Below are 22,825 nucleotides of genomic sequence, written 5' to 3'. Positions count from 1 at the left end.
GTACCTCAAAGAGTACTTAACTAAAAAAATGCCTTTAATTCTAGAACTTATAACATTCGAAGGAACACTTCTAAGCCCCGCCCATAGCCCGAGTTAGAGTCTGATTGGTCGCGTATGATATAACGAGTTTGGCTCGCGGACAAAATTCCAGGCCGATCTGTAAGAAATTTCCAGTACCGTTTTTGATTTAAAGGTGAGCAGTATCTAACAACGATCGAGATTAACATGTCCGGACGTGGTAAAGGCGGAAAAGTGAAGGGAAAGGCGAAGTCTCGTTCCAATCGTGCGGGATTACAATTTCCTGTCGGTCGTATTCACCGACTTCTAAGGAAAGGAAATTATGCCGAACGCGTAGGGGCCGGTGCTCCCGTTTACTTAGCTGCCGTAATGGAATATCTGGCGGCCGAAGTTCTCGAGTTGGCGGGTAACGCCGCTAGAGACAACAAGAAAACAAGGATTATCCCTAGGCATTTACAATTGGCCATCAGAAACGACGAGGAATTGAATAAACTGTTATCTGGCGTTACTATTGCCCAGGGCGGCGTCTTGCCTAACATTCAAGCAGTATTATTGCCTAAAAAGACAGACAGCAAAACCAAATAGATAACGCAAACCGTTTAAAGTTTTGCATACGCCCTTTAATATCGGTCCTTTTCAGGGCCAACAAAATCGTATAAAAAAGAAGTTAGAATACGCGTTCTTATTAAAGAATAAATATTAACTAGAAAATTTATAAATAATCTGATCTGTACTGAATATTCCTTTATTACTGTTTTAGAGTATCGATCGATCGGTTCCCTAATTAGTTACGGCTCTATCTAGAAAATAATCATTTAAGTAATAATAAGATAATAAATAAATTATATAAATATTCTTTCTTTTATAAAGTTATATTGTGGTTCTGAAAAGAACCGTTTTTTTTTCTATTAAAAAAATACGGTCTTGGACGAACGTATTTTTTAGGGAAGTCGTAGCACGTCCAGGAGTGTCGGGATATTTGTAATTTTCAACTCCGTGTCTTCTTGATCTGACGATGAAATGTGTCGCCTGTTTAATATATCGTCATACGTAGTAGAAATAGTTTTATTTCTTTTTCTTTGGTGATACTGGTTTTTTAGTTTTCGCACCTTCACCAGCGGCAACACGAACAGTTGAGGTCGTCGTCTTAGCACTTTTCGGTTTAGGCGCCTTGGGCTTTTTCGTAGGTCCGGCTTTATTAGATTTTTTCGCTTTGGAAGGCGATTTCGGGGATCTTGCGGCCGTGTTGCTTTTTGCTGCTTTCGAAGATGAACTATTAGCGGCGGCATTGGAAGCGGACGTAGTCGTGGCGGCGGTAGATTTCTTTCCTGTTTTCTTTTCGACGGCTTTTTTGGCAGAAGCTTTTTTCTCGGCCAAAGTTGCAGATTCACCTTTCTTACTTTTAGCTGTGGTTTTCTTAGTTGAGGCGGAGGCGGCGGTCGTCTTTTTTTCCGTTTTCTCTGAGGTTTTTTTGGCAGACGCTTTTTTACCACCGGCTGTCGTAGCTGTCGCGGCACCTCCTACTGGTTTTCGTTTATTTTTCTGTCCGGTTTTGGCAGTGGCCGTTTTTCTTTTCTTCGTACCTGCGGCTGTCGTACCTCCTGCTTTACGTGCCGAAGCCGCTAATTTAAATGATCCGGAAGCTCCTTTGCCCTTCGTTTGTACCAAAACACCCGAAGCGATCCACGTCTTTATATATTTCTTTATAAAGGGCGATAATTTGTCAGCATCCACTTTGTAATTGGCCGCTATGTATTTTTTAATAGCTCTGAAGGAAGTTCCGCCTTTCTCTTTCAATCCTTTAATTGCACTCGTTACCATATCAGCGATCGGAGGATGACTAACTTTCGATTTAGAACTCTTCGCCTTGCTCGAAGTGGATTTTTCTTTCTTCCCTCCTGCAGACGAACCTGCGCTACCGGCTGTAGCTGATGCGGCTCCCGTAGCCGACACCGAAGATGAATTCGACCCGGCCGGTGTGCCTGTTGACGATGCGTTAACAACGGCGGCGGAATTTCCTCCACTCCCTTGATTCGACGAAGGAGAAACCGCTTGTCCGCTAATATCGACGTCCGACATTCTGATATAATTTCTTAATTTTCTTATAAGAACGTTCTAATCACGATTCGTTTGACAAAGTTACGTACGTGCGTATGCTTCTCGTTCGCGTATTTTAACTGTCTGGCGGTCGCTCTCATTTAATGCGTACCCTATATGATATGAGCCGAACGGAGGACTGAACGGTCGAGCGCGAACGACGTTCCATATTCCGGCTTCGTCGAAACGTTCATCGAGCTTGGAACCGTTTACTTATTTCTCATATTAAATACATAAATCCTTTAGAATATCATACGATTTATGTTCGAGGCGTTAAAAGATAAAACGTAGTAGAAGTAGCAAACTTTACCAATAAATTTTACGTTGACTATCGTCTTAGAAGGAAGCACAAAATCAAGCGTTGCTCTCGATTCCGTCGAAACTACCAATTTACATTCGAGTTATAGACTTTCGGTTATAACTATGAAAATATATCTTTTCAAATCTACGTCCCCCGATATATCGTCTTTTGATATAAATGCAATTCCGTACAGATCTAATGCTATTATTGGAGAAACGAGACATATTATTCCTAATTGATGCGGTACAGATTGTTCGTTGTCCAAAACGAATCTATATCGAAACGTACCGTTGTCGAATTAACTGTAAGAAAACAATGACATGAAAATTAACCGATCCTATACTAATATACTTCTTATTTAACGGTTTCTTAACACCATCCGAACTCTGGGTTACAATCGAACGTATCGGGTGAGCAACGATATCGAGACGTCTATAAGAATATCGTGTCAAACCCTTCTGTATCGATACAATGCTCATATATATTATAGTATATTTTGCTTCTTTAGTTGAAATCTGTTTTCATAAATAGTTATCTAAAGTCAATAAATACATGGAACGCGATCTCCATACATACGTGCGTAGAACTACCGTACCTTCTTTGAAATCTTAAGGATTCTCCAAGCTCATCGACGCGAAGTTTATCTCGGAGTATTTTCTCTCTAAAGGAAAACTATATTAAAGCTTCAACGAAGATTCGGTATTCGATTGTTCACCATCATTTACATTCTTGTCATTAACCTAACATTTATTATGAAATCTTATTTTAAACTTTATCTATCTTTTTATATTACGATCGTCTATTATAATGCAGTATATTTGTTACTTTACAAGTAAATCTTAGATGAAAGGAGCAGATATTTAATAAAATTTAACGTCATCTTAGTCCATTTTCGAATAATAAATTTCTTTTTTTATGCTAGTAAATTTGTGGCTCTGAAAAGAACCGTTGTTTTCTTTAGTTGAATAGATACGTTGTTCTGTTTTAATTGGTCAGCATATATAATACTTTATTTAACCGCCAAATCCGTATAGGGTTCGTCCTTGGCGTTTGAGGGCGTATACTACATCCATGGCAGTAACGGTTTTCCTTTTGGCGTGTTCGGTATAAGTGACGGCGTCTCTGATAACGTTTTCCAAAAATACTTTTAATACACCTCTGGTTTCTTCATAAATTAGACCGGATATACGTTTAACTCCACCCCGCCTAGCCAATCTTCTGATGGCGGGTTTCGTAATACCTTGGATATTATCACGAAGCACTTTACGATGCCGCTTAGCGCCTCCTTTTCCCAAACCTTTACCACCTTTACCTCTGCCCGTCATGATTTATTCAATTTAGTATTAAAAGAAAGCAAATTTATAATCGAATTGTGCAGCGTACACCTCGAATACTACGGGTAACTATTTCAATTTCAAATCCTACCATGGGTTTTGTTGAGTTCGAATCGGGTCCCGCCCACAGATGCTAGCCGGACCAATCAGAATATCTTCACACATTATTAAAAAGGGAGATTTCTTTGACACCTTCGATCAGTTTCCAAAAGTTCGTTGGTGCTTGCGCTTGTAATTCTTCCTACACGTTTGAAGTCAGACCCGTTTAGACGATGGCTCGTACCAAGCAAACTGCTCGAAAATCAACCGGAGGTAAGGCTCCCAGAAAACAATTGGCTACTAAAGCAGCCAGGAAAAGCGCTCCCGCTACCGGTGGTGTTAAAAAACCGCATCGTTACAGACCCGGTACGGTCGCTCTAAGAGAAATCCGACGCTATCAGAAGAGTACCGAATTATTGATTAGGAAATTGCCTTTCCAACGATTGGTTCGCGAAATCGCTCAGGATTTCAAGACCGATTTACGTTTCCAAAGTTCGGCAGTGATGGCTTTGCAAGAAGCTAGCGAGGCCTATTTGGTTGGTCTCTTTGAAGACACCAATTTGTGTGCGATCCATGCTAAACGAGTAACTATCATGCCTAAGGACATTCAATTAGCCAGACGCATTAGAGGCGAACGTGCATAAATGCTACGGCTGTCCTATATTAAGGTCGTTTTTTGTATTTATATGAAAAAAAAAAGGTTCTTCTCAGAACCACCAACTTCTATTAGAAAAAAGAGACATTGATATTTTTTCCGTTTATATGACGCTTTAGTTATAATATTTGTGAATTGAATTTAGAATATTATGCTCACAAATATATTGTGAATATTGAGGAATCCTTAGTAATAAGGTGTGAACACCTGCTGGATTGACTTGAAGTTTATATCACGATAAGAAAGGGGTATCACATATACTGTTATTATGTTACCGTAAAGGAATGAATATATAAAATAAAATATTTTTTTCTGGATATTTTAACATTTTTATGAACGATTACTATATTTTAATTTATTTGACTTCGTATATATCCTATCTTCTTAACAATAGTTTATTTCTTTTTTTCTTCTTTAAACATTTTGGGGCTCTGAAAAGAGCCGTTTTCCACCCTTCATATTATTATGATCACCTTCAAAATAATATATTTCGTTTACTTAGAACTGGTATATTTAGTGACAGCTTTGGTACCTTCGCTAACGGCATGCTTAGCCAATTCACCGGGTAACAATAACCTAACGGCGGTTTGGATTTCTCTGCTCGTGATGGTCGATCTTTTATTGTAATGGGCGAGGCGCGACGCTTCGGCGGCTATCCTTTCGAATATATCGTTCACGAAAGAATTCATAATCGACATGGCCTTGCTGGAAATACCCGTATCGGGATGAACCTGCTTTAAAACTTTGTATATGTAAATCGCGTAGCTTTCCTTCCTCCTACGCTTTTTTTTCTTATCGCTCTTAGAAATGTTTTTCTGGGCTTTTCCAGCCTTTTTTGCCGCTTTACCGCTTGTCTTCGGTGGCATTTTAAACGAATGAGATTCGCGACCTACCCATACAGCAAAAGATAAAAGACTAAACCGAAATATACCTATAGTCGTTTAATTATTTGATAAATGACGCTACACTTCTAAGCTCCGCCCATTCTTGGCGTTATGTCGTAGAAAGCTCTGATTGGTCGAGTAGGAAACGTACTAGTGTTTTGAGAAGTTGCCGAATAAAAGCTATTCGCTGGACAGTTCACTGCCAGTTGTTCATTCGTTGTCGAAAGGACGTGAGCGTTGTCGCCATTAGTTTTTCGGTTATTTTTAGTTTAAAAAAGTTAGCAATACAATGTCTGGACGTGGTAAGGGTGGAAAAGTGAAGGGAAAGGCGAAATCTCGTTCCAACCGAGCGGGATTACAATTTCCTGTTGGCCGTATTCACCGGCTTTTAAGGAAAGGAAATTATGCCGAACGCGTAGGGGCCGGTGCTCCCGTCTACTTAGCTGCCGTAATGGAATATTTGGCGGCCGAAGTTCTCGAGTTGGCAGGTAACGCCGCTAGAGACAACAAGAAAACAAGGATTATCCCTAGGCATTTACAATTGGCCATCAGAAATGACGAAGAACTGAACAAACTCCTCTCCGGTGTTACTATAGCCCAGGGCGGCGTTCTACCAAACATCCAGGCCGTATTGTTACCGAAAAAAACAGATAGTAAAACCAAATAAGTTACATGAGCCTTAGGGTTTTTGTGTCGTACAAAAACCTTTTAACTATCGGTCCTTTTCAGGACCACCAAAATAATAAAACAAAAAAAGAACTTAAAATTAAAACTCATATTATGACTTGCACTTACTAATTATTTAAAATATTCTAATAAACAGTTTAAGTACTTTAAAGATTGTTTTTTGGGTGTGTAAGATAAATTAAGAGACATTCCAATACCAATAATTATCGTTTTATTAAACAACAATTAAGTCGAAATAATATGAAGGATTTATTTCTAGCGGTTCTCCTTTAGTAAAATCGAACCGTATTATAACATCGCGCCTTGTATATAATCTATGTAATTAACGATGAATTTAAGGGGCGGTCTATTTATTAAGTATAGAGTTTTGGAATCCAAACCCTCAAATAATTAGGGCCAGTTATACTTAAATTATTATTTTAAATAAAATTATGATGATTGTAATGATTGAAAGATTATCCTTAAATCCTAATAGAGCTTCCGTTTTTTAAATATCGATAAATTTGTGGTTCTGAAAAGAACCGTTGTTTAATTTTTCTAAAATTAATTTTGAGGGTCACATTTCACGTTAGTTCGCGAATAAAATGTGACTTAACCTCCAAACCCGTATAATGTACGTCCTTGACGTTTCAAGGCGTATACTACATCCATTGCGGTAACGGTTTTTCTTTTGGCGTGTTCGGTATATGTAACGGCATCTCTGATGACGTTTTCCAAAAACACTTTTAAAACACCTCTGGTCTCTTCGTAAATCAGACCAGATATACGTTTTACGCCGCCTCGTCTAGCCAATCTTCTAATGGCGGGCTTCGTAATACCTTGGATATTATCACGAAGCACTTTACGATGCCGCTTGGCTCCTCCTTTTCCCAAACCTTTACCACCTTTACCTCTGCCGGTCATCTTTTATCGAACCTAATACAAAAAAAATAAATGATCTCGAATAAGTAGCGCGCTCACAACACGAGTGCTACGGACAACTGTTGTCGATTACATTCAATCAGCCCGGTTTTGTAGACTTAGGATTGAGTTCCGCCCACTGGCACAAAACGGACCAATCAGATTAGATAACATGTTATAAAAAGGACTCTCTGATTTTATGACCGAATCAGTCCGAAAGGGGTCGCCGTCGTTTGCGTTTGTTAATTTTTCTCATTACCTCTATTTTAAAAATATGGCTCGTACCAAGCAAACTGCGCGAAAATCAACAGGAGGTAAAGCTCCTAGGAAACAATTGGCTACCAAAGCGGCCAGGAAAAGCGCTCCAGCTACCGGTGGCGTTAAGAAACCACATCGCTACCGACCTGGGACGGTCGCTTTGCGGGAGATTCGTCGTTATCAAAAGAGCACCGAATTATTGATTAGGAAATTACCTTTTCAACGATTGGTTCGCGAAATCGCTCAAGATTTCAAGACCGATTTACGTTTTCAAAGTTCGGCGGTGATGGCTTTACAAGAGGCCAGCGAAGCTTATTTAGTTGGCCTTTTTGAGGATACTAATTTATGTGCGATACATGCAAAGCGAGTAACCATCATGCCCAAGGATATTCAGCTAGCCAGACGTATCAGAGGCGAACGTGCCTAAACTTTATTTTCTATCATTTATAATACTCTACTTATATTCGTATTTTGCAACAAAAAAAAACGGTTCTTTTCAGAACCACCTAAATTTAATCAAAGAAAAAGAAGATAATTCAATTAATATTCTTTTATCGATATTTATATAAACCACTAAAAGAGTTATGGATTTTTATCTCAGAGTTATATTCGACTACATGTTAGTAATTAATAACAGTCGGTGTACTTATACGCATTGTTTTTAAAAACTAAAGAAAAAATAATGTAATCACTAATAACCAAAGAATAATAATATACTGTTGATAACAAAATTTGTATTTCAATATTGGATACTACAGCTGTATAATATATAAAATTAATTTTTTTAAGATTATTTCTTTTTTTATTTATCTAAATTGTGGCTCTGAAAAGAACCGTTTTCTCCTTTATGATATTCAAGGCTTATGGTTTACTTAGAACTGGTATATTTAGTGACGGCTTTGGTACCTTCACTAACGGCGTGCTTAGCCAATTCACCGGGCAGCAATAATCGCACGGCAGTTTGGATTTCTCTGCTTGTGATAGTAGATCTTTTATTGTAATGAGCGAGACGGGACGCTTCGGCGGCTATCCTTTCGAATATATCGTTCACGAAAGAATTCATGATCGACATGGCCTTGCTGGAGATACCCGTATCGGGATGAACTTGCTTTAAAACTTTGTAAATGTAGATCGCGTAGCTTTCCTTCCTCTTGCGTTTCTTTTTCTTGTCACTTTTGGAGATATTTTTCTGAGCCTTACCGGCCTTTTTGGCCGCCTTACCGCTTGTTTTCGGAGGCATTTCGAAATAAATATTACGATATTAAAGGAACCACGAAAAGTACTAGACTAAAACAAATTTCAGGAATCCTTAGAATTTATAGGCTCCTTAAATACACTCCTAAGCCCCGCCTATTATCTGAGTTAGCCTTTCATTGGTCGCGTACGAGATCATGCGTTCGGCTTACGAACAAAATTCGTTGCTAGTATGTTGACAGTTTTAGTACAGATTTCAACTCTAAGGCGAGCGAGTTCTAGAAGCAATCGATAGTAAAATGTCCGGACGTGGTAAAGGCGGAAAAGTGAAGGGAAAGGCGAAGTCTCGTTCTAACCGAGCGGGATTACAATTCCCTGTCGGTCGTATTCACAGACTTTTAAGGAAAGGGAATTATGCCGAACGCGTAGGGGCCGGTGCTCCCGTCTACTTAGCTGCCGTAATGGAATATCTGGCAGCCGAGGTTCTCGAATTGGCGGGTAACGCCGCTAGAGATAACAAGAAAACCAGGATTATCCCTAGGCATTTGCAATTGGCCATCAGAAACGACGAAGAATTGAACAAACTCCTATCCGGAGTTACTATAGCCCAGGGCGGCGTTCTGCCAAATATCCAAGCTGTATTGTTACCTAAAAAGACAGATAGCAAAACTAAATAAAACGAATGTAACCTATTTTATCATCAAATATCGGTCCTTTTCAGGACCACCAAGACAGCTGAAAAAGAGAATTTTATTATTTTAGCTTAAGTAGTAAAATAACAGGCATAAGTTTTAATTTTGAGAGGTTTTGTGATATACGACAGAGTTACGACGATATTTTATAGATCGCAATACTTTTGACAATACCTTTCTCTGAATCTTCGTGCATGCAGTCTCTTCTTAATGAGAGTATTGAACAATATCCATTTTATTGTATCGATATCGTATCTTTCTAATTTCTCATTCATTTCATTAATTATTTCCTAATTGTTATGATCGGATTTGCAAAGATTAGGATTTCTGTATATCGAACCGGTACATGTCAGCTGTATTTATGAGGTTATGTTATTTGTTCTTAGAATTTGATGTGATCAATTGAAAATGAGATGAAAGTTGCTTTAATTTATCGTTTCGGACCGACTATTAGTGCCGTGTCATCGTTTGGAGATTACTATGGAACATAATTGTGCGACGAGTTATGATAGACTGTCATTTATTGTTGCGACTGGATTTGGTGGTCTCCAGCTATATATGCGTTTATTATTTATAATTGTCGATCCGATTCACTACCTACTAATTCTATATTGTGAATTTTTAGTTTAATGATCATGTCCTTACTGTTGGACCAACACCCCACTTGGATGCATTGGTACGATGACTGTCTCCGTAGGAAGGCCATGCATGACAGTCAACCCATGTATTTCTTTTCATTAGGGTAGTTTATACAGTAAGTGTCTATTTATTGACTATAGGGTACCAATTAGTTACTTCGTATGGTTACCTTTAAGGTAATTGAATGATATTGTTGCTTTTAGTGAGCAACTAAATGACATTGAGAGATTTGACCGGATGTTAGTTTGAAGATGTTTATATATTCCATGCAACAATCTTTCGCTTATTCCGAGTTGCTGCGGTTATACACAGTTACTGACTTGCCCCTTGACATCCTCTCGGATGTGCACTTCCTTTGAGGATTATCCGTGATGACCTGTATTGCCTTATATAATTAGCATTTTTGAGTAAGTTTGAAATCTAGGTGAGAGTGCCGTTTATGTATGTATATGTTTGTTAATCTAGTGATTTATCATAGGTTACTTATTGTTGTTATTGCAATTTAGGTTAGATTGTTTCGAAGAGCCTTCCTTGATGTGAATATATCTCTTCCTTTGTTTCGACTGTGGGTGAATTCTGATGCTTAGCTAAGGATATTTTATATCATATTCTATTTATATCATTAATTTAGAATAGAATAGAATATAATATAATACAATTTTCAAAGATTTTTAATGATATTCTTGACAATTTTACGCTTCTCTATATTTGAAAATCCTATTCTTTGATTGTCTTGGTTCTCGCTAGATGGCGCGCGCCGCCTGATTTCTTTCTCTACTTTATGTCGTTGGATATTGTTTTCGTCTCTCATTCATTAGAATTGACGTACACGCATTGGAGGTTATGTCTTCGTTCTGTTTAAACGTTTTGTTTATTTTATTTTGCTATTGTTGTGTTTTTAGGTTTTCTTATGGATTAGACCGATCTTATGTGATTTGTCGACCTGTGACTTGTTTGTTTTACCCCCTCGCACCACTTGGAGGTTATGTCGGACACCATCTGTGTCACTAGATTGTACTTTTGTATGAATATTTCGTATTATTTCAGGGTGAATTTGACGCCGTAGATATGTTTTGATATTGTTTAACCACTTTTATTTCATTTTATTTTGTTGCTAGTCACCTTCCAATCAAGATACCAGCGGTGTATTTACATTTTTTGTATTTTTTAGGTTATCCGTGTCCAGTTCCCCTGACAGAACTGGTAGAGCCGACCGTGATCAATCTGGAAATCACATGTCCGAAGCTATCCGCATCAACCTGCGGTTCCTCTGCACTTGATGACCGAACGCCAACAGGCCAGGATTCTACCTTTGCTTAAGTACTTTCGGATATGTTGAATACTACATTTGTTTATATTAGACTTATCTGCTCGAAGTTTATTAGTTAGATGACTTATATGTTTGATTTGCAAGGTATGAGGTCTATTGAGATAGCGACCCCGTAGGACGGTGCAGTAACTTCGTGATTGTGTTTCATATTGTTCAATCATTCCTAATGCCAATCATCCTCCCATCGGAATATCAATAGTCTAGTTATGATTTTTAATGTTTTAGGTTAGGGAGTCTTGGCAGAGTTGACGGAACTGGCCGTGTCCGAGTGGTGGAATGGACAAAGCACCCTGGGACCATTGCTACTATGAGTTTGCCAATTTTCCACACTACAAGATGAGCATTATTTGTCTTTCTCTATGATTAGGACTATCGCTGAAACAGTAGTCCTAGCAAGTCCTACTCCCCAAGCGGAGAGAAGTTAGGGGGGCAGTAGGAATCTCGTTAATCCATGCACGCGCCTTCCTGATATGTTCGGGCATAGGCTGCGGTTGTCAAGGCGGTGGTAGTTAGTCCCGCCGTTTACCCGCGCTCGGCATCTCGATCCTTCTCTGAACGGATGCGAACGCGATCTGCTGAGCTGGTCTTTCCTGCGTAAGTATATGGACATTTTGAAATGTAGACTATCTGTCTATGGCTCTGGTGCTTGTTAAAACTCCGAGCTGGTCTTTCCTGCGTAAGTATCGGGGACGGTTCACGTACGGGTCTCCGAGCGCCTGTTCGGTTCCGTCGCGGCAGTATTGCGTAAAATTTTAGATAAGGACAGTGGGAATCTCGTTAATCCATGCACGCGCCTTCCTGATATGTTCGGGCATAGGCTGCGGTTGTCAAGGTGGTGGTAGTTAGTCCCGCCGTTTACCCGCGCTCGGCATCTCGATCCTTCTCTGAACGGATCCGAACGCGATCTGCTGAGCTGGTCTTTCCTGCGTAAGTATATGGACATTTTGAAATGTAGACTATCTGTCTATGGCTCTGGTGCTTGTTAAAGCTCCGAGCTGGTCTTTCCTGCGTAAGTATCGGGGACGGTTCACGTACGGGTCTCCGAGCGCCTGTTCGGTTCCGTCGCGGCAGTATTGCGTAAAATTTTAGATAAGGACAGTGGGAATCTCGTTAATCCATGCACGCGCCTTCCTGATATGTTCGGGCATAGGCTGCGGTTGTCAAGGTGGTGGTAGTTAGTCCCGCCGTTTACCCGCGCTCGGCATCTCGATCCTTCTCTGAACGGATCCGAACGCGATCTTAGTTAGGGACATTTTGAAATGTAGACCATGAGTCTATGGCTCTGGTGCTTGTTAAAGGTCTGAGCTGGTCTTTCCTGCGTAAGTATATGGACATTTTGAAATGTAGACTATCTGTCTATGGCTCTGGTGCTTGTTAAAGCTCCGAGCTGGTCTTTCCTGCGTAAGTATCGGGGACGGTTCACGTACGGGTCTCCGAGCGCCTGTTCGGTTCCGTCGCGGCCGTATTACGTAAAATTTTAGATAAGGACAGTGGGAATCTCGTTAATCCATGCACGCGCCTTCCTGATATGTTCGGGCATAGGCTGCGGTTGTCAAGGTGGTGGTAGTTAGTCCCGCCGTTTACCCGCGCTCGGCATCTCGATCCTTCTCTGAACGGATCCGAACGCGATCTTAGTTAGGGACATTTTGAAATGTAGACCATGAGTCTATGGCTCTGGTGCTTGTTAAAGGTCTGAGCTGGTCTTTCCTGCGTAAGTATATGGACATTTTGAAATGTAGACTATCTGTCTATGGCTCTGGTGCTTGTTAAAGCTCCGAGCTGGTCTTTCCTGCGTAAGTATCGGGAACGGTTCACGTACGGGTCTCCGAGCGCCTGTTCGGTTCCGTCGCGGCAGTATTGCGTAAAATTTTAGATAAGGACAGTGGGAATCTCGTTAATCCATGCACGCGCCTTCCTGATATGTTCGGGCATAGGCTGCGGTTGTCAAGGTGGTGGTAGTTAGTCCCGCCGTTTACCCGCGCTCGGCATCTCGATCCTTCTCTGAACGGATCCGAACGCGATCTTAGTTAGGGACATTTTGAATTGTAGACCATGAGTCTATGGCTCTGGTGCTTGTTAAAGGTCTGAGCTGGTCTTTCCTGCGTAAGTATATGGACATTTTGAAATGTAGACTATCTGTCTATGGCTCTGGTGCTTGTTAAAGCTCCGAGCTGGTCTTTCCTGCGTAAGTATCGGGGACGGTTCACGTACGGGTCTCCGAGCGCCTGTTCGGTTCCGTCGCGGCCGTATTGCGTAAAATTTTAGATAAGGACAGTGGGAATCTCGTTAATCCATGCACGCGCCTTCCTGATATGTTCGGGCATAGGCTGCGGTTGTCAAGGTGGTGGTAGTTAGTCCCGCCGTTTACCCGCGCTCGGCATCTCGATCCTTCTCTGAACGGATCCGAACGCGATCTTAGTTAGGGACATTTTGAAATGTAGACCATGAGTCTATGGCTCTGGTGCTTGTTAAAGGTCTGAGCTGGTCTTTCCTGCGTAAGTATATGGACATTTTGAAATGTAGACTATCTGTCTATGGCTCTGGTGCTTGTTAAAGCTCCGAGCTGGTCTTTCCTGCGTAAGTATCGGGGACGGTTCACGTACGGGTCTCCGAGCGCCTGTTCGGTTCCGTCGCGGCAGTATTGCGTAAAATTTTAGATAAGGACAGTGGGAATCTCGTTAATCCATGCACGCGCCTTCCTGATATGTTCGGGCATAGGCTGCGGTTGTCAAGGTGGTGGTAGTTAGTCCCGCCGTTTACCCGCGCTCGGCATCTCGATCCTTCTCTGAACGGATCCGAACGCGATCTTAGTTAGGGACATTTTGAAATGTAGACCATGAGTCTATGGCTCTGGTGCTTGTTAAAGGTCTGAGCTGGTCTTTCCTGCGTAAGTATATGGACATTTTGAAATGTAGACTATCTGTCTATGGCTCTGGTGCTTGTTAAAACTCCGAGCTGGTCTTTCCTGCGTAAGTATCGGGGACGGTTCACGTACGGGTCTCCGAGCGCCTGTTCGGTTCCGTCGCGGCAGTATTGCGTAAAATTTTAGATAAGGACAGTGGGAATCTCGTTAATCCATGCACGCGCCTTCCTGATATGTTCGGGCATAGGCTGCGGTTGTCAAGGTGGTGGTAGTTAGTCCCGCCGTTTACCCGCGCTCGGCATCTCGATCCTTCTCTGAACGGATCCGAACGCGATCTTAGTTAGGGACATTTTGAAATGTAGACCATGAGTCTATGGCTCTGGTGCTTGTTAAAGGTCTGAGCTGGTCTTTCCTGCGTAAGTATATGGACATTTTGAAATGTAGACTATCTGTCTATGGCTCTGGTGCTTGTTAAAGCTCCGAGCTGGTCTTTCCTGCGTAAGTATCGGGGACGGTTCACGTACGGGTCTCCGAGCGCCTGTTCGGTTCCGTCGCGGCCGTATTACGTAAAATTTTAGATAAGGACAGTGGGAATCTCGTTAATCCATGCACGCGCCTTCCTGATATGTTCGGGCATAGGCTGCGGTTGTCAAGGTGGTGGTAGTTAGTCCCGCCGTTTACCCGCGCTCGGCATCTCGATCCTTCTCTGAACGGATCCGAACGCGATCTTAGTTAGGGACATTTTGAAATGTAGACCATGAGTCTATGGCTCTGGTGCTTGTTAAAGGTCTGAGCTGGTCTTTCCTGCGTAAGTATATGGACATTTTGAAATGTAGACTATCTGTCTATGGCTCTGGTGCTTGTTAAAGCTCCGAGCTGGTCTTTCCTGCGTAAGTATCGGGAACGGTTCACGTACGGGTCTCCGAGCGCCTGTTCGGTTCCGTCGCGGCAGTATTGCGTAAAATTTTAGATAAGGACAGTGGGAATCTCGTTAATCCATGCACGCGCCTTCCTGATATGTTCGGGCATAGGCTGCGGTTGTCAAGGTGGTGGTAGTTAGTCCCGCCGTTTACCCGCGCTCGGCATCTCGATCCTTCTCTGAACGGATCCGAACGCGATCTTAGTTAGGGACATTTTGAATTGTAGACCATGAGTCTATGGCTCTGGTGCTTGTTAAAGGTCTGAGCTGGTCTTTCCTGCGTAAGTATATGGACATTTTGAAATGTAGACTATCTGTCTATGGCTCTGGTGCTTGTTAAAGCTCCGAGCTGGTCTTTCCTGCGTAAGTATCGGGGACGGTTCACGTACGGGTCTCCGAGCGCCTGTTCGGTTCCGTCGCGGCCGTATTGCGTAAAATTTTAGATAAGGACAGTGGGAATCTCGTTAATCCATGCACGCGCCTTCCTGATATGTTCGGGCATAGGCTGCGGTTGTCAAGGTGGTGGTAGTTAGTCCCGCCGTTTACCCGCGCTCGGCATCTCGATCCTTCTCTGAACGGATCCGAACGCGATCTTAGTTAGGGACATTTTGAAATGTAGACCATGAGTCTATGGCTCTGGTGCTTGTTAAAGGTCTGAGCTGGTCTTTCCTGCGTAAGTATATGGACATTTTGAAATGTAGACTATCTGTCTATGGCTCTGGTGCTTGTTAAAGCTCCGAGCTGGTCTTTCCTGCGTAAGTATCGGGGACGGTTCACGTACGGGTCTCCGAGCGCCTGTTCGGTTCCGTCGCGGCAGTATTGCGTAAAATTTTAGATAAGGACAGTGGGAATCTCGTTAATCCATGCACGCGCCTTCCTGATATGTTCGGGCATAGGCTGCGGTTGTCAAGGTGGTGGTAGTTAGTCCCGCCGTTTACCCGCGCTCGGCATCTCGATCCTTCTCTGAACGGATCCGAACGCGATCTTAGTTAGGGACATTTTGAAATGTAGACCATGAGTCTATGGCTCTGGTGCTTGTTAAAGGTCTGAGCTGGTCTTTCCTGCGTAAGTATATGGACATTTTGAAATGTAGACTATCTGTCTATGGCTCTGGTGCTTGTTAAAGCTCCGAGCTGGTCTTTCCTGCGTAAGTATCGGGGACGGTTCACGTACGGGTCTCCGAGCGCCTGTTCGGTTCCGTCGCGGCCGTATTACGTAAAATTTTAGATAAGGACAGTGGGAATCTCGTTAATCCATGCACGCGCCTTCCTGATATGTTCGGGCATAGGCTGCGGTTGTCAAGGTGGTGGTAGTTAGTCCCGCCGTTTACCCGCGCTCGGCATCTCGATCCTTCTCTGAACGGATCCGAACGCGATCTTAGTTAGGGACATTTTGAATTGTAGACCATGAGTCTATGGCTCTGGTGCTTGTTAAAAGTCTGAGCTGGTCTTTCCTACGTAAGTATATGGACATTTTGAAATGTAGACTATCTGTCTATGGCTCTGGTGCTTGTTAAAGCTCCGAGCTGGTCTTTCCTGCGTAAGTATCGGGGACGGTTCACGTACGGGTCTCCGAGCGCCTGTTCGGTTCCGTCGCGGCCGTATTGCGTAAAATTTTAGATAAGGACAAGAGAAATGTTGGCCATTTCCCTGTTCTGATGCATTTACATGCTTTGAACTGGCCGCTACCAACCATCCGTTGAAACGACTCTCAAGGGAACCCTCCCGTGCCACCATCGCGTGACACACCACCAGCACTTTCTCACCAGAAAAACCGGCGGGGGGGTTGAAGACCCTGTTGAGCTTTATTTATTACCTTTATAATGATTACATTTCCTTATGCTAACAATAACTATCCTACGTTACTTAAACCTAACATACTTATACTAATTTCCTAACTACTTATTAATATTTGTCCATTGTTCTTTAAGTTCGTTTAGAGTTCTAGTCTCACGCATTATGTGAAGTACACTCTAGTTGGTAGTAAACCCGCTTTGTCTGTCACTTTACCACTTGTCACTTATTAGTCCGGTACACTATCCCCTAGGGGCTGCTCCTGGCTGGTGCTCTGCGAAGATTCCCTTTCCAAGACCGTGTCTTCTATTACATTTCCTGCAATGTCGTTGACAAGTTGGATGGCCGCCCGGTCGTTCATACCATTTGCTTTCCTCAGCTGTGCTGACTCATAACAGAATGGATGTTCGGCCCTTGTGCTGACTCTCTCCGGTCTAGTGCAATAGAACAGGATGTGCTCGGTGTCTTCGAGTCCACTTCCGCATTGGCACTGTCCGTTGGTCTCTTGCAGCTTAAAGCGCGCTATGTATGCACCCATGTTTCCGTGTCCAGTTATTAGCTGCGTGGCTTTGCTGTTCACGCCAAGTGTTTCGAAGCCGACTTTGGGGCAGAACTTGTAAAGGATTCTGCCCTTCTCGGATCTGTCCCAGTATTCCTGCCATCTTCGTAGCACCTCTTCTCTTTTCTCTTCCTTGATTGTACTCCGGCTGACCCAGCATAGTTCTGCTAGCTCGGCGTCACCTAGATTCGTGGCCTGCCTTGCTAGTTGGTCAGCTTCAGTGGATTCCGCGGTTTCCAGCCTTCTTTGCCATTTGACGGAGATGACCTTTCCTCTTCTTGCCATCTGGACCAGTCTCTGTTGTGTTTCTGATATCTTGTTGATCCTGGTTTCGGTGTCTTCCAGCCAGCAGTTGGCCATCCTGCTGTCTGTTGTGATTTCCACCGGACCAGGTAGATTTAGCCGTTCTATTTCGTCGATGGCATATCTTATTGCCACGAACTCTGCCGTCCTCGCCGTTGTTTTGTCCTGGATCCTGATGCTGCGCCGCATGGTTTGGTCGCTGGTTGTTTTGGCAACCAGGCCTATACCAGCTCTCTGTTCTTTGACACTAGCATCCACCCAAATCCTCGTGTTTGGACTCGTGTCCGTTGGGTTTTTCCAGGACTGCCCCCATGGCCATGGTTGTTCCTTTGGGTCAGGTTTCTTGGGTCCGTTTGGGTAGCCGTATCTGGCCGTTGCCCAAGCCTGAGTGGCTGCATCGATATGCAGCGGCGACGTTCCGGCAATGACTTGGAGTGCGTCGTTGGATGTGGTCCTGTAAGCCCCCGTTACCGCGATCAGCACTGATCTCTGGGCGGCTGCCAGTTTCTTCCTAATCCTCTCGGTGTCCGCTTTTGTTCCCCATATCTCGGCTCCGTAGAGAATCGCTGGCCGTATCACTCTTAGATAGATTGTCTTCAGAGTTTCGGCCGCGATTCTGCCATTTTTCATCCTTAGTGGGCCCCAGAGTCTTCCCATGATCCCGGCTGCCTTAGTCCTGACCTCCGTAACGTGGTCTACGTACTGCTGCCGCCTATCGATGGTGATACCCAGATACTTGAGCTTGTCGGCTGGAAGTATGGATACTTCACCGAGTGATAGATACGGCGCTCTTCTTTTGACGCCACTCCAGATCCAGATGGCTTCCGTTTTGGTCGCGTTGTAGGTAGCTCTGGCTTCCCGCGACCAATCGTTGCATTTCTTCCAGCAATCCTGCCATGCCATGTCCAGTCGTCCTTTGATTACCTTGTTGCTGAGAGCAATAATCTGGTCGTCAGCGAACGCCTGGATTCTGATTCCGCAGTCGTTGACGTCGGCGGTGTCCACCTTGCGGAACCATCCATTCATGTTCAGCAACCACAGTGTGGGACCCAGGCTGGATCCTTGTGGGCATCCTTTGTCCGTGTTCATCGTTATGCCGTTACTGAATACTCTGCGGTTACTCATGAAGCTGGCTATGGATTTTGCCATCTTCCGTCCGATGTTGGCTAGTTTTAGTTCCTTTACAATAGTTGGTAGTGTGGCCTCGTTAAAGGCGTTCTTCAAGTCTAGTGCCACAGCTACCACGTGGTTTCCATTGTCTTTTTCTCTATTTATCCAGTTCAGGAGGTCCGATATCGCCGTTATCGTCGACTTGTTCCTCCTGAAACCATACTGCCTTTCGTCGTACAAGTTCATCCTTTCCAGGATGACTTGCAGTCTCTTGTTCAAGATCCTATCGAGCACTTTCCCCAGGGTCGGAAGGAGGCTGATCGGCCGTTCTCCGCCGCTTTTCTTCCTGATCCAGCATATCCGGGCTGTTTTCCACACTACGGGAAAATATCCTGCATCATAACAGTTCTTGTACAGCGTTATGATGCTGGATTTATGCGTGCTCCAGATCTGCTTGATCAGTTCGTTGGGTATGCCATCCAGTCCCACTGCTTTCCTAGTTTTCAGCGTGTTGATTGCTGCTTCCACTTCCTGTTCTGTGATGTTTTCTTCACCGATTTCTGTGCTAGGCCAGCTGTCGTTGTTAATGTCGGCTATAGCTTCTTCGATTTCTTTTCTTTCTGTTGGGTCCGCCTCCGGATGGTATTTCCTAATTTTTGCTCCTTCCCTTCGGTTGGCACCTTCGACAGTTGCTTCCTCCTGGGTGGGGGCCTTCTGACCTCGCTGTACTCCTATCTTCCTAAATACCTCCCATACCGTGTGCCATGGTTTGGTCTCGATGGTGTTGTTTATCACCGAGTTCGTGTATTCCCTTTTCTTGTCGTTGATGAGGTCCCTGTATTGTTTTTTCTTGATCCTGTGTTCTGTAATGAGCATTTGATTTTCTGTGGTGTTTCTGATTCGTCTCTTGGAAATGGCTAGTGCCCGCTTCTTCTCCTCGCACTGCGCGTCCCACCAGTCATTTCCGTGTTTGATCGTGATAGCCCTCTTTTTTATCCTGTTGCTCATTCCTTTCAGGATCTGTTGGAGTACGATGGCTTGTTCCTCTATCACCCTGGTCTCCACGGTAGGTGTGATATTCATTGGGATATTTGCGAAGCGTTCTCTGATGGAATTCCAATTCGTGTTTCTGAAATCCCATTCAGATTTTTTGGTCTTCCTGGCCTCGTGTTGCCCGTGTATCTCAAATTCAATGTATTTGTGGTCACTCAAGGTTTCTTCGGTTGCATTGATGTTCCAGCCGCTAACCTCGGTGCCCCTGCTCCAGGTAGTGTCCACGTTGCTTCTGCCCCTGCTTGTGCTGAAGGTTGGCCTCGTGTAGTCCCCTTCGGCGAGCTGCAGTCCTTGGCTCACTGCCCAGTTGAGGAGTTCTTCACCTCTTGTGCTGTTTTCAGCACTGCCCCACAGTCCATGTTTGGCGTTGAAATCGCCGGCCAGGATCCATTTTCCGGTATACTCCTCCAGGTACCGGGAGATGTATTCTATGTTGGGTAGATTTGCCCCTCCGGGTTCCTCATAGACGTTGGTGATGACTGCGTCGCCTATATAAACAGAGGTGATGTTCTGGGAAGACATGTTTTCTATCAATGTCGCCTTAATGGTGTCCTTGATCCATGTCTCCGTTTTCGTCCTGGGTCCTTTGCTGTACATCAGCCAACCTTCCCATGCCGTCGTTTTAGGTGTCGGTTCTTGGATAAGGACTATATCGAATCCGCCTTCCGACGCCTTTTTCCTCATCAGCGCTGTTGCACTGACACCTTTCCCAGTGTTGAATTGCAGGGTTTTCAGCATCCGTAGTCTGTTATTCTTCGGTTGTCCTGCCTTTTCCTATTTTGTTGCGGGCAACTATAGTCTGTTGCCTTGTGTTTTAATTCTTCGGTCTTTGTTTTCCCGGCTCTAACGCAGTTAATGCACTTGTGCTCCTCTGTTTTGCAGGAATTGCCCTCGTGTTTTTCCCCACACTTGTAACAGGCCGGTTCTGTCGCCGTGCAATTTCTATGGCTGTGCCCGTAGCGACAGCACCTCATACATATCAAGACACTGGTCGTTTCTTCGACCCGGTATCTTAGCATGTCCACGATGACTGTGCGCTCCTTCATTATCCTGCTGAAGATCTGCGGGGCTACTTCTAGAATCCAGTTCTGCCTCTGGAATTTGCCGGTCCACGGGATATTTTTAATGATTTTGATATGCTTTGCCTCCGGGTGTTCTTCAATCAGCGTTTTTATTTCCTCGTTTTCATTTATTATGTCCTGTATTATTTCCTCGCCCTTTACATTACTGGGAAGACCGATTAACTTAATGCGAGGATTCAGCCTGACGCCTTCTTTAATTTCTGCTGTCTTAACGGTTTGCATTTTCTCCTTTACGGCCTCCTTTTGCTCGGCGGTTTTGCATTCTACTACTACCGATCCGTTTTTAAGGACTCTAATGCCCCTAAATCCCGTCTGCAGTTCCTTTGTTGTTATGTGCTTCTTGAGTTCCATTTTAGTTTCTTCACCAGTTTTGTTGCTGAAGCTGACGATTATTTCGTTTTTTTGTTTATTTTTGTCCGGGGGTGCCCATGCTCTGGTCGTTTCCTTTTTCTTGTTCGGTATAGTTGTTTTGTTTCCAGTTTTTTGTAAGGCTTTGGCATAGCTTAACTTGTTTGCGTTATTCTCGGGGTGTGGTATCTCCGTTTGTTTCTCGGTATGCCGTGTTTTTTCTAGGTTCATGATTTTATCCTCCATCCGTGCCATTTGCTCTCCCATTTTAGTGAACATATTTTCTATGCTGCTATTTTGTTCCTGTTTCTTGGATTTCCGTTCCATGAGGTCCGTTATGTCCTCAATTTTCTGTAGGGTTTGTAGGATGACGGTACGGTCTCCGATACCGTATTGCATCTTTTTAGATGCTTGATGGATTTTCGTCGCTCGTCCCTTTATCACATCCAGGCATAGTTTAATAGATTCTTTTAGTCCGGCGATGTCCCTTCCGATTAATATGCTCATTGTGAGTCCCGCCAGTTCATCTTCTTTCCCGTCTAGATCGTTCTCTCCAGCGTTAGCTTCGACACCTTCATTAACTTCTTTTTCGGTAACTTCCAGTTGCTCGGTGTCAGTTGTCTTTTTTCTAGCTTGTCGCTTCTCCATTTTATTGCAGTAGTATTAGTTCCTTATTAAAAAGGCATATTAATGGGGCTGTGCCCCGATGGGAGATAGCGTTAAAGACCCTATTTATTGTTATTATTGAATTGTGTCACGTATCAGTCAATTATGGCGAGTGCGCTCGGATGATCACTTTGAAAAAATGGCGACCGCCCCTGGCTGCTGGCTTATTTCTTGAGACCGCTGCTAGATGGCGCAAGTGCAACCGATTTTTGAAAAATTGGTGACTGCGCTGTGGTGGGGGCTGTTGTGACCGATTGGTGACGGCGCTGAGTTGTTGACAAGATGGCTTGTTTCTCAAGCTCACGGCTAGATGGCGCTAGTGCAGCCGATTTCTGTCAATTCGGCGACTGCGGAGGGCTTCTGCCTCGCTGTGAGCACCGCTAGTAGATGGCGCTGGTGCTGCCGATTTCTGATGATTCGGCGACTGCGGAGGGCTTCTGCCTCGCTGGGAGCACTGCTGATAGATGGCGCTAGTGCAACCAATTTCACTTAAAATTGGTGACTGCGCTGATGTCGTGCGTTAGTTAGGGACATTTTGAATTGTAGACCATGAGTCTATGGCTCTGGTGCTTGTTAAAGGTCTGAGCTGGTCTTTCCTACGTAAGTATATGGACATTTTGAAATGTAGACTATCTGTCTATGGCTCTGGTGCTTGTTAAAGCTCCGAGCTGGTCTTTCCTGCGTAAGTATCGGGGACGGTTCACGTACGGGTCTCCGAGCGCCTGTTCGGTTCCGTCGCGGCCGTATTGCGTAAAATTTTAGATAAGGACAGTGGGAATCTCGTTAATCCATGCACGCGCCTTCCTGATATGTTCGGGCATAGGCTGCGGTTGTCAAGGTGGTGGTAGTTAGTCCCGCCGTTTACCCGCGCTCGGCATCTCGATCCTTCTCTGAACGGATCCGAACGCGATCTTAGTTAGGGACATTTTGAAATGTAGACCATGAGTCTATGGCTCTGGTGCTTGTTAAAAGTCTGAGCTGGTCTTTCCTGCGTAAGTATATGGACATTTTGAAATGTAGACTATCTGTCTATGGCTCTGGTGCTTGTTAAAGCTCCGAGCTGGTCTTTCCTGCGTAAGTATCGGGGACGGTTCACGTACG

The 22,825-nt window shown here is 43.9% G+C and overlaps 1 protein-coding gene across 1 annotated transcript in view; it reads right to left on the bottom strand.

The window, feature by feature from the left end:
- The window catches only part of LOC143205460 (uncharacterized), a 58,562-nt gene extending 56,366 nt beyond the window's left edge, over nucleotides 1–2,196 (bottom strand). The window contains exon 1 of the mRNA XM_076418640.1: nucleotides 1,536–2,196. Coding sequence (XP_076274755.1) covers nucleotides 1,536–2,097 — 562 coding nt within the window. The 5' untranslated portion in view covers nucleotides 2,098–2,196. The remainder of the gene's footprint in view (nucleotides 1–1,535) is intronic.
- Nucleotides 2,197–22,825: the final 20,629 nt, after the last annotated feature.

This window comes from Rhynchophorus ferrugineus, unplaced genomic scaffold (assembly GCF_030347505.1).
Source record: "Rhynchophorus ferrugineus isolate W39M unplaced genomic scaffold, kcgeb_rfMv2 rfM12, whole genome shotgun sequence".
Taxonomy (NCBI): domain Eukaryota; kingdom Metazoa; phylum Arthropoda; class Insecta; order Coleoptera; family Curculionidae; genus Rhynchophorus; species Rhynchophorus ferrugineus.
Note: the sequence above shows the minus strand (reverse complement) of the source record. Positions and strands in the feature narration are given on the sequence as shown.